This window comes from Homarus americanus, unplaced genomic scaffold, assembly GCF_018991925.1.
Source record: "Homarus americanus isolate GMGI-L3 unplaced genomic scaffold, GMGI_Hamer_2.0 scaffold23598, whole genome shotgun sequence".
Lineage (NCBI taxonomy): Eukaryota > Metazoa > Arthropoda > Malacostraca > Decapoda > Nephropidae > Homarus > Homarus americanus.
The window spans coordinates 3763031-3775470 of record NW_024731054.1 but is presented as its reverse complement, the minus strand read 5'-3'; the positions used below and the strand labels follow the sequence as shown (position 1 = coordinate 3775470).

Below are 12440 nucleotides of genomic sequence, written 5' to 3'. Positions count from 1 at the left end.
GATGGCATGAATGGCAGTGTCCTGTACAACGACACCCAGTCTGAGTTCTTCCCCATCCAAACAGGGGTTAAACAAGGGTGGGTACTGGCACCAATTCTCTTCCATTTTCTTGGCTGCCTTCCTTACTCGTGCTAGTGCCAATTTAGCTGTCGGGGTGGACATCGAGTACCGGGTGAAGGGGTTGTCTTTTCAACATAAGACGACTCCAGGCTCGAACAAAGGTGTCGGCAGCTTCCATTACTGAACTTCAGTATGCAGACGACCTCATCCTTGTTGCTCACACTGAACACGACCTGCAGGAGATCCTAAACACCTACGCAGATGCGTATGCGCACTTCGGCCTTGAGGTGAATGTACGTAAGACTCAGATTTTCTTTCAACCTGCCCCAGGTTCAGCCATACCTCCACCATCCATACAGCTTAACGGTAGGTACTACCCTCTCTAATGCTACCCAATTTCGGTATCTCGGCTCCCTCCTGCCCACCACCGCAGACATCGATGAAGAGATTGAGCATGATCAGATGTGCATCTCAAGCCTTTGGTGTGTCTTCAGCTATAGGGAGCTGAAATTATCTACAAAGCTGCATGTATATCGAGCAGTAGTCCTCCCCACCCAGCTATATGGCAGTAAGACATGGGTCACATACAGGAAGCACCTCAAGGCACTTGAAAACTTTCACCAACATAGTCTACGTTCCATCCTCCGAGTTTGCTGGGAAGACGAGAACAAATGCCAGTATCCTTGCTGACACCAACTGTAAGATCATCGAGGCTACCATTATCCATGAACAGCTACGCTGGACTGGCCATTTTACCCGCATGGACGATCAGTAGACTGCCAAAGCAACTACTTTACAGTCACCTAACGAATACTAAACGTAACACCGGTGGGCAATTGAAAAGGTATATATAAGGATAGTCTTAAGACAAACCTGAAAAAGTGCCAAATCGACCCCCTCATCTAGGAGTCGATTACTCCACATCGTAACGCTTGGGGGAGCACCGCACGAGAAGGTGTCAATACTTTCGAGTTAGCCCGATTGCAAACCGAGGCAGACAAGCGCCAACGCTGGAAAGACGCTGCCACCGCCCCTCCCGCACAAGATGCAGCCCTCCACTTGTGCAACGAATGTGGACGACCCTGTTTAATCACCTCAAAACTCACCAACCTACAGTAGGTGACATCCCTAATAACTCATATCATTATATCACAGCTGGATGATCGTCATACTCGATTCAGAGTGACAGCGAGGTATTATTATTATTATTATTAGTAGTAGTAGTAGTAGTGTGTGTGTGTGTGTGTGTGTGTGTGTGTGTGTGTGTGTGTGTGTGTGTGTGACGACCTCCTCACCTCCGCCCACCCAGCTTGAATCATTCCATCATCATTATCGTCATCTTTCCCACACAGATCAGCCAGTTTCGTTACCTCACGTGGGATGGGAGGCATAACGCGTCCTTCCTCGTCTTCCACCACCAACTCCATGACTCCCACCTCCTCCTCGACTTCCAGTACACCGAGTGGGACTTCCAGAGTGTATGGTCACTCCCTCACGCCAGAGACGCCGAGGAGGTTTACACACCCAGGCAACCACACCAGGAGGGTCAATAACGCCTCTTCAGACAGGAAAACCCACGTGAGTTGTGTTTATGTTGTGACGTCACGGAATCCTTTCTACGTCATGGAATGGGCCCACAAATGTTCCTACTTATCTGTATAAATTACAAATACTTCTAATCATCTTTTCCTCATAAAAAATATTTATAATCATCTATGCTAATCACTCGTTGTTTGCTAATCATATAATATCAAATGCAAGAGTGTTCTAATCGTCATCTATACAAATGACAATTGGCAATCACCCATTAGTAATCTCAATGGATTCTAATCATATCTTGCAAGTCACTAGTCGTATTAGGTGACTTATTCTGGATTCTTAACCCAAACTTACGATATCTGCCATTCTCAGCATAAACTTCCGATATTTGCCATTCTCGGCATAAACTTCCGATATCTGCCATTCTCAGCATAAACTTCCAATAGCTGTCATTCTCAGCATAAACTTACGATATCTGCCATTCTCAGCATAAACTGACGATATCTGCCCTTCTCAGCATAAACTTACGATATTTGCCATTCTCAGCATAAACTTACGATATCAGCCATTGTTAACCCAAACTTAAGATATCTGCCATTCTCAGCATAAACTTACGATATTTGTCATTCTTAACCTATACTTACGATATCTGTCATTCTTAACTCAAACTTAAAATATCTGCCATTCTCAGCATAAACTTACGATATCTGCCATTCTCAGCATAAACTTACGATATCTGCCATTCTCAGCATAAGCTTGCGATACCTACCATTCTCAGCATAAATTGCGATATCTGCCATTCTCAGCATAAACTTACGATATTTGCCATTCTCAGCATACTCTTACGATATGTCATTCTCAGCATAAACTTACGATATCTGCCATTCTCAGTATAAACTTACGATATCTGCCAGTCTCGGCATAAACTTACGATATCTGCCATTCTTAGCATAAATTTATGATATCTGCCATTCTCAGCATAAACTTACGATAACTGCCAGTCTCAGCATAAACTTATGATATCTGCTATTCTTAGCGTAAACTTACGATATCTGCCATTCTCAGCATAAACTTACAATATCTGTCATTGTCAGCATTAACTTACAATAACTGTCATTCTCAGTATAAACTTACAATATCTGCTATTCTCAGCATAAATTTCAATATCTGCCATTCTCAGCATAAACTTACGATATCTGCCATTCTCAGCATAAACTTAACGATATTTGCCATTCCCAGCATAAACTTACAATATCTGCCATTCTCAGCATAAAATTACGATATCTGCCATTCTCAGCATAAACTTACAATAACTGCCATTCTCAGCATAAACTTACAATATCTGCCATTCTCAGCATAGACTTACAATAACTGCCATTCTCAGCATAAACTTACAATATCTGCCATTCTCAGCATAAACTTACGATATCTGCTATTCTCAGCATAAACTTACGATATCTGCCATACTCAGCATAATCTTACAATATCTGCCATTCTCAGCATAAACTTACAATATCTGTCATTGTTAGCATAAACTTACAATAACTGTCATTCTCAGCATAAACTTACGATATCTGCTAGCACAATCATTCTCAGCATAAACTTATAGTCATTCTCAGCATAAACTTACGATATCTGCCATTCAGCATAAACTTACGATATCTGCCAAACTTACAATATCTGCCATTCTCAGCATAAACTTACGATAGTCATTCTTAACCTATACTTGATATCTGTCATTCATAAACTTAAAATATCTGCCATTCTCAGCATAAACTTACGATATCTGCCATTCTCAGCATAAACTTACGATATATCTGCCATTCTCAGCATAAGCTTGCGATACCTACCATTCTCAGCATAAATTATATATCTGCTATTCTCAGCATAAACTTACGATATCTGCCATACTCGGCATAATCTTACAATATCTGCCATTCTCAGCATAAACTTACAATATCTGTCATTGTTAGCATAAACTTACAATAACTGTCATTCTCAGCATAAACTTACGATATCTGCTATTCTCAGCATAAACTTACGATATCTGCCATTCTCAGCATAAACTTACGATATCTGCCAATCTCAGCATAAATATACGATATCTGCCATTCTCAGCATAAACTTATAATATCTGCCATATCTGCCATTCTCAGCATAAACTTACAATAACTGTCATTCTCAGCATAAACTTACGATATCTGCCATTCTCAGCATAAACTTACGATATCTGCCATTCTCAGCATAAACTTACAATGTGTGCCATTCTCAGCATAAACATACGATATATGCCATTCTCAGCATAAACTTACAATAACTGTCATTCTCAGCATGAACTTACGATGTTTGCCATTCTCAGCATAAACTTACGATATCTGCCAATCTCAGCATAAACTTACGATATCTGCCATTCTCAGTATAAACTTATAATATCTGCCATTCTCAGCATAAATTTGCGGTATCTGTCATTCTCAGCATAAACTTATAATAACTGTCATTCTCAGCATAAACATACGATATCTGCCATTCTCAGCATAAACTTACAATAACTGCCATTCTCAGCATGAACTTAGGATGTTTGCCATTCTCAGCATAAACTTACAATATCTGCCATTCTCAGCATAAACTTACAATATCTGCCATTCTCAGCATAAACTTGCAATAACTTTCATTCTCAGCATAAACTTACGATGTTTGCCATTCTCAGCATAAACTTGCAATATCTGCCATTCTCAGCATAAACTTTCGATGTCTGCCAGTCTCAGCATAAACTTAGGATATCTGCCAGTCTCAGCATAAACTTACGAAATATGCCATTCTCAGCATGAACTTATAATAACTGTCATTCTCAGCTTAAACTTACATATCTGTCATTCTCAGCATAAACTTACAATATCTGCCATTCTCAGTATAAACTTTCGATATCTGTCATACTCAGCATAAACTTATAATAACTGTCATTCTCAACTTAAACTTACTCATAAACTTACTGCCATTCTCATTCTCATTCTCAGCTTAAACTTACATATCTGTCATTCTCAGCATAAACTTACAATATCTGCCATTCTCAGTATAAACTTTCGATATCTGTCATACTCAGCATAAACGTCATTCTCAACTTACATATCTGTCATTCTCAGCATAAACTTGCAATATCTGCCATTCTCAGCATAAACTTACGATATCTGCCAGTCTCAGCATAAACTTAGGATATCTGCCGTTCTTAGTGTAAACCTATGATATCTGCCATTCTCAGCATAAACTTCCGATATCTGCCAGTCTCAGCTTAAACTTACGATATCTGCCATGCTCAGCATAAACTTACGATATCTGTCTTTCTCAGCATAAACTTACGATATCTGCCATTCTCAGCATAAACTTCCGATATCTGCCAGTCTCAGCATAAACTTACATATCTGTCATTCTCAGCATAAACTTGCAATATCTGCCATTCTCAGCATAAACTTACGATATCTGCCAGTCTCAGCATAAACTTACATATCTGTCATTCTCAGCATAAACTTGCAATATCTGCCACTCTCAGCATAAACTTACGATATCTGCCAGTCTCAGCATAAACTTACGATATCTGTCTTTCTCAGCATAAACTTACGATATCTGCCATTCTCAGCATAAACTTCCGATATCTGCCAGTCTCAGCATAAACTTACATCTGTCATTCTCAGCATAAACTTACGATATCTGTCATTCTTAACCCAAACTTACGATATCTGCCATTCTCGAACGTTACCCAGAGTGAAATCGTATATTATTGCGTCTCTTCTCTCTCTTGTCCACAGTCCGTTATCATTGCTGTTGTTATCATTGTTTGTTTATATTACACTGCATGATTTCCACATCTGTGTCTTGACCTTTGCGTGATTTAAGGACTGTTCTTGTCATTGTGATTTTGTGAGGTCTATTACATTATTGAATTAATATATTGTCGCTGGTGTTGAGTTGCATGGCGCTTTACGGTTTGATTTTTTTTATAAGACTTTGTGTCATGTTGCATTCTTTTTGTTATTATTGGAGCTTGCATAATATTGCATAAACCATTTTAATTGCGAGAGTTGCATAATATTGCATGACTCAAACTTAAGCATAATTTTCATATTTTCATTAGTGTTAGTGTTGCATAATATTGTATGATTGCAAAACTTTACTTGCCAGTTTAGATATGACTTCGTTGCATAATTATTTGTCAACATCGCGTCATGACATGTTTAACCCTTCCTCACCACCTGTTCGGGCGGCCACAGGTGTGTATGACGTCAGCAGCACGTGTTCAGTGGAGTTAACTTCTATGTCGTGTGAGCAGGTGTGACAGCCTCGTCTCATGGCCGTGTATTACAATAGCAACACTGTCCACACTTGTAGGAGACCGTGCACCTTGTCCTCAGTTGTAGGAGACCATGCACCTTGTCCTCAGTTGTAGGAGACCATGCACCTTGTCCTCAGTTGTAGGAGACCGTGCACCTTGTCCTCAGTTGTAGGAGACCGTGCACCTTCTCCTCAGTTGTAGGAGACCGTGCACCTTGTCCTCAGCTGTAGGAGACCAAGATTAACCACCTTAACGCTAACCAAATCTAACTTAACCTACCCTGCCCCCCAGGTAGCGTTAGGGTGTTTAATCATCCTGTGAAGTAAACAGAGGGGGAGAGAAACGTTGAGGTGATCCGTATTATCTGCTTTGCATTTATTTTTCTCCAAACCTCATTTTCTTGTCTATTAATTCCGTCTTGTGTTATTGCTTTGTTACTTCACCCTGTATTTGTTAATATAATATGCATGTTCTTAATGACTTAATGTGCAGCACTTTATATCAATGTTTGCATTCTGTTTCTCTATCACTGTTCTTGTTACGTGCATGTGTTGATGACGTCACGGGCGTTCGTCTAGACCCCGATTGTGCTTTACCCGTCCCACCCTAACTTCTCCACCATCCTGGAGCAGTCGCTGGAAAACCTCAGCAACAGCAACAACAATATGGTAGGAATGTAACTGTTGTGAACCCTCGTAGTCGTATTACTCTCGTATTTTAAAAATAAAAAATAATCGTAGTTGTTTTTTCCTACTTATTTGTTAATATAAAAACACATCTAATAATCCAACTTAACCTACGGGAAGATGGCTGCTCAAATGACGTCATTGTTATTACAGTGACTACTAGATGTGTTTTGTAATAAGAACATAAGAACATAAGAATGGAGGAAACTGCATCGGGCCTTTTGGCCCATACTGGACAGTCCCGTTTACACCCAACCCCTGTTGCTCATATAAACATCCAACCTATGTTTGAAGCTATCCAGCGTATTCGAGTTAATGATGATATTTGGTAACTTGTTCCATTCATCCACTACTTTGTTTCCAAACCAGGTATTGCGGGAAAAAATATGAAACTTTTGATATTTCGTAACCACATTTGTATTGTTGGGGCTTATGTACTTTAGTGGCTTCCATCTGTGTCCACGCCTCCATTAATCTGTCGGATTTAAGTCCGTAGCCCTCGTATTACTAAACTTCCTGGTATTGTCCTTTTATCCGCTGCATTATATAACCTTTAATGTCTTTAGAAAATCATAGCTTGCAGTACCTTATTGGCCGGAGCTTCAAAGTTTACCAGTTCCAAGAGGCGGCGTCGTCCACCAACTCGAAAACACTTGATAATTTAAGACTTTTACTATTGCACGAACTTCAGTAAAACCCGTAGTTTTCGCGGTATTTTAGTGTTTGGTCCATAGTGCTTTCTGGTCTTTGCTTTTTAGGATTAACAATATTCGTAACACAAGCTTCCATATCTTAATATTTCGAAAATCGTGACTTATGAATTCCAAGTAATAATGCGGGTGTGATTGTTTAGCAGTTTGTTGGTTTAAGTTATTAAATTGGGCTTCGAAGTATGAATCTCTTGGACTCAAAGCTGTTGGTCGTATAGAGGTATTCTTCAGCTCCTATGTGTATCTTTCCAGGTATTTTATTGGTGGCAACTGGCAGAGATACATAAGCTTCCCGGCCGTTTGCTGATAGTGGAGACAAAGGTTTTAATTCCTTTGATGGGTCTAGGCGTCGTTTTCTGTTTTAACTGGATATAGGGGCGAAGTCTGGCAATATTGAGATGCGAGTTACCAAGTGCTTCAGGGGCAGGATAGGTGTGTGTGTGTGTGTGAGGGAGACATCATCCCAGGGGGTGAGTGAGGGGCGTGGCCAGGCCAGGTAGAGCACTCAGTCGATTGCCTCCCGCTAATTGGGTGCGGGAGGCCTCACCTACTCTCAGTTGGCACGCTAAGTTTTCATTCCTGAGTTTCAGTGTAATTGAGTTTTTTTTTTCAGCTGAGGGTTAATTTAATATATTAATGGGTTGTTTGTATGATTGTATCTGAGCCATTTTGATTGTATGTTGTCTTATTAACTGTAGATGTTTGACGACTGTTAATGTATAGGACTTATTTGGGGGTTTGTTATCAAGGTAGATTACTGAAGCACTTGGCCATATACTGTAGTGTGTTAAGTATGGCTAGTATAGTTAGTTCTGTGTATTTATACGTCATTTACGGAGAACGCTTTACCCCTTCCTGTATGATTGTTTTGTATTTTTAAAACTTACGCAGTACGTTTGTTACATAGGCTATGGTGAAAGCTATATACGCCTACGATTAAATAACGTCACTGTAGACAGAAGGCGAGCGAACGGTCGTCAGACGTAGCTCCTAAAGAGAACACTGAACGCCATTGTTTGTCAGAAGCCTAATGTTGGTCTGGCGAAGCTCCCATGACCATTACTGGCTAAAGGGGAACGCCAGGTACTGCTGATTGCTCCTGCTAGCAGTGGTTCTTGTGGCAGAGGTCATGAGACGGCCACACGTTACTCGAGTGTGTAGAAGATAACATGTCAGAGCTCAAGTTAAATATGGCGGTTAAAAGTAGGAATATGTCTTCGTTAAATTGTATAAACAAAATATTGACCACCAAAAATACTGATATTTTTGTTTATTGAGATATTTTATTAGTTTAAAAGTATGAATAAAAATAGTAAGTTCAAACATACTAGTACTTGTGTATACTGTTATTTTTTTTAAACTTAACATAATACACGTAAAGAAATATATACATGTAATATGACTTACATTGATATTTTATTAGTTAAAAAGTTTCAACCAAATACATAAAACACTAGATTTTTTTACTGTAACATTTTATTAGTGTAAAAGGCACAAAAAAATTGTGGAGAGCCCGGCGAGTAATGTATTCAATTTACCACGTAAGTTAAGGGGAGAACAAACGGGACAGCTGATTTCATCACTGTACGTGAATAATTCCCACCATTTTCATTTGGGATTTGCATTTTAATGTATAATTGATGGTAGTGGATTCTATTCGTATAATCCACATTTAAATAGTTTCTTAATGTTTGTTCTGGTCAATGTTTTTGAGGTCGTTTCCTCTTTATTGTAGTAACTTTTTAGCGTAGTTTCTCCTCCGCCCCGTAATTAAAGAACATTAGAAAACCAAGTAATTCTTATGTTTACAAACTCTGTTATTGTCAGTGACTTGTAAGATTGCATTTCTAGCACTTAGTAATGGCTTGAGTCCTCACCATGTACTAAAAGCTATTTTCACCGTTTTAATTAATTTTTTTTTTTATCATTTACAAGGTATTTACACCATGTACAAACTATTTTCACCATTTATTTCATTATTTTTACCATTTATTTCATTATTTTCGCCAAATTTATTAAATTTTTCCCCATTTGCAAACTATTTTCAGAATTTCTATTCAAAAAATTATTTACAAATTATTTTCACCATTTATTTCACCATTTTTACCCTGAGCAGAACATATCTTCACTATCAAGACATAACACTGATGGTGTGATCAAGTATTAATGTCAGTATTATTGTGTCATGCTCACTGTTAATGTTTACCACTATTATGTCAACTTCCTGTCAGTTTATCCGTCTTCATCACTGTCATAGGTCATAACTGTTTTCACCATCCCCCAACCCGCTCACCACCCACCCACCCTCACCACCCACCCATCTGCCTCACACCACCCACCCTCACCACCGCTACCTACACCTTACCATTATCACCACTACCCAGTATTCACCCTCACCACCACCACCCACTCACCTGCCCCTACCACCCTCATACCACCACCGACCCCCTACCTGCCCCCCACCACCCACCAATAACCGCACTTTCTTAACCCTCTTTTCATAGTCTTATGCCGGTCTTGGTTCCTCTTGGCACCCGAGTCTTAGCTACCACCACCACCATACCACCTCCAGTACCAACCACCACAACCACCCAAGCAGGAGGCCCAACTTTCTGCCCGTGTCTTCAACGCCGTCATCGTTAACACAGACCAGTTCTTCTGTACCTATCACCCCGGTACGTGTGTGTGTGTGTTGGTCTGGATATACAGTGGGGGTAAAACTGGCGGTGTTATTATGCTCCTGCATGTGTGTTGATGTTGATGTAATGAGGCGAAAAAAACTCCACCAAAAACGCTGCTACTTACAAAATTCATTTATAATTTCACAGAAGATGGCGTTTGTGTTGTGTTGTGTTGTGTTGTGTTGTGTTGTGTTGTGTTGTGTTGTAAGGGCCGCGAGAATGTCCTTGTGTGAAGTTAATTTACCTGTTGTAACAAGAGATCAAGTTTACCCGAACAGGTATACGTACTGTACAAAGACCTGACTTGAGGATATGACTCGAGGCGAGAAGAGCCATGTATATTCTCGTCTTTTTCAGGGTATATTACAGTATGTTAGGGTATATTACAGTATGTTAGGGTATATTACAGTGTTAGGGTATATTACAGTATGTTAGGGTATATTACAGTGTTAGGGTATATTACAGTGTGTTAGGGTATATTACAGTGTTAGGGTATATTACAGTGTGTTAGGGTATATTACAGTGTTAGGGTATATTACAGTATGTTAGGGTATATTACAGTGTTAGGGTATATTACAGTGTGTTAGGGTATATTACAGTATGTTAGGGTATATTAAAGTGTGTTAGGGTATATTACAGTATGTTAGGGTATATTACAGTGTTAGGGTATATTACAGTGTGTTAGGGTATATTACAGTATGTTAGGGTATATTAAAGTGTGTTAGGGTATATTACAGTGTCTCATGGTGTATTACAGTGTGTTAGGGTATATTACAGTATGTTAGGGTATATTACAGCATACAGGGTATACATGTGTTAGGGCTACTTCTCTTGTTAGGGCACAGTGTGTTAGGTATACACAGCATGTTAGGTATTACAGTGTGTTAGGCACATGCAGGGGTATACACAGTGTTAGGCACATATGTGTTACAGGGTATACAGTATGTTAGGGGTATATTAAAGTGTGTTAGGGTATATTACAGTGTCTCATGGTAATACAGTGTGTTAGTATACACAGTATGTTAGTATACACAGTATGTTAGGGTATTACAGTGTGTTAGGGTATTACAGTATGTTAGGGCATATTAGCGTGTTAGGCATATTACAGCATATAGGGTATATTATAGTGTGTTAGGCATATTGTGGTGTGTTAGGGTATATTACAGTGTGTTAGGGTATATTACAGTGTGTTAGGGTATATTACAGTGTTAGGGTATATTACAGTGTGTTAGGGTATATTACAGTATGTTAGGGTATATTAAAGTGTGTTAGGGTATATTACAGTGTGTTAGGGTATATTACAGTATGTTAGGGTATATTACAGTGTGTTAGGGTATATTACAGTGTGTTAGGGTATATTACAGTGTGTTATGGCATATTACAGTGTCTCATGGTGTATTACAGTGTGTCAGGGTACATTACAGTGTGTCAGGGTATATTACAGTGTTATCATAAGAACATAAGAATGGAGGAAAGTGCAGCTGGCCTATTGGCCCATACTGGGTAGTCCCATTTACACCCAACCCCTATCGCTCATATATCCATCCAACCTATGTTTGAAGCTACCCAGCGTATTCGAGTTAATTATGATAATGTATTTGGTAACTTGTTCCACTTATCCACTACTCTATTTCCAAACCAATGTTTACCTATTTCGCGCCTAAATCTAAATTTGTCTAATTTAAAACCATTGTTACGAGTTCGCTCCAGGTTGGATAGTTTGAGTGCTTTGTAATGTTTCCTTTGTTTAGTTCTGACTTCCATTTATAGACCTCTATCATATCGCCCTTCACTCTACTGTGTTAGGGTATATTACAGGTGTCAGGGTGTGTTTATATCTGTTGGTATAAAATTAACATAATAAAACCAGTGATAACCTGAACTACTTTAACCTTAACGCAGGAGACATCGTACACAACTAACGTATTTTAAACCAAGATAACAGACTATTTCAACGAGCCTAAGATATCATATTATTCTCCTTCGGGAACTTGATTCAGAAATATAATTACAGGTATGTATTAAAAGTATAGGAAACGGCTACAATAATTCCTAGTTGTTGGCACTCTTTTACTTGACGTCTTTACCTGGATTGAGTAAAGACAAACGCTAAGGTGCTCCGGTGTTTTCCTTTTCCCTGCGAGTTTGTATCAAGTTAAACCCTATTCGTATATTTAGGCTTGAGTGTACAGCAATTTTCATGTGTTGAAAGTGTAACAAATATTATTGCTTTGATTAACCTATAGATAAGTGGAGAAATGTCTGTGTATATTATTTAACCTCGCCAAATGCACTGTTATCAAACTATCATCACCATCGTTTAAATATAACCTGAGAATTTCATACAGAAACAAAAAAAATGTTGTACGATATTCTCGCTACCCCTTGTTAGCTCCTGCAGTCCACGGTGGTTATTAAGTCGACAGTGACACTGAACGGT

At 39.2% G+C, this 12440-nt stretch overlaps 1 protein-coding gene across 7 annotated transcripts in view; it reads left to right on the top strand.

The window, feature by feature from the left end:
• Positions 1-12440, top strand: part of LOC121867523 (flocculation protein FLO11-like) — a 139195-nt gene that overhangs the window by 86197 nt on the left and 40558 nt on the right. For 5 of the 7 annotated variants that reach the window (XM_042367507.1, XM_042367506.1, XM_042367509.1 and 2 more), the window contains exons 3-4: positions 1413-1638; positions 9824-9994. In XM_042367507.1, the coding sequence (XP_042223441.1) occupies positions 1413-1638; positions 9824-9994 (397 nt within the window). The remainder of the gene's footprint in view (positions 1-1412; positions 1639-9823; positions 9995-12440) is intronic. The other 2 variants (XM_042367511.1, XM_042367510.1) reach the window with 1 other exon arrangement.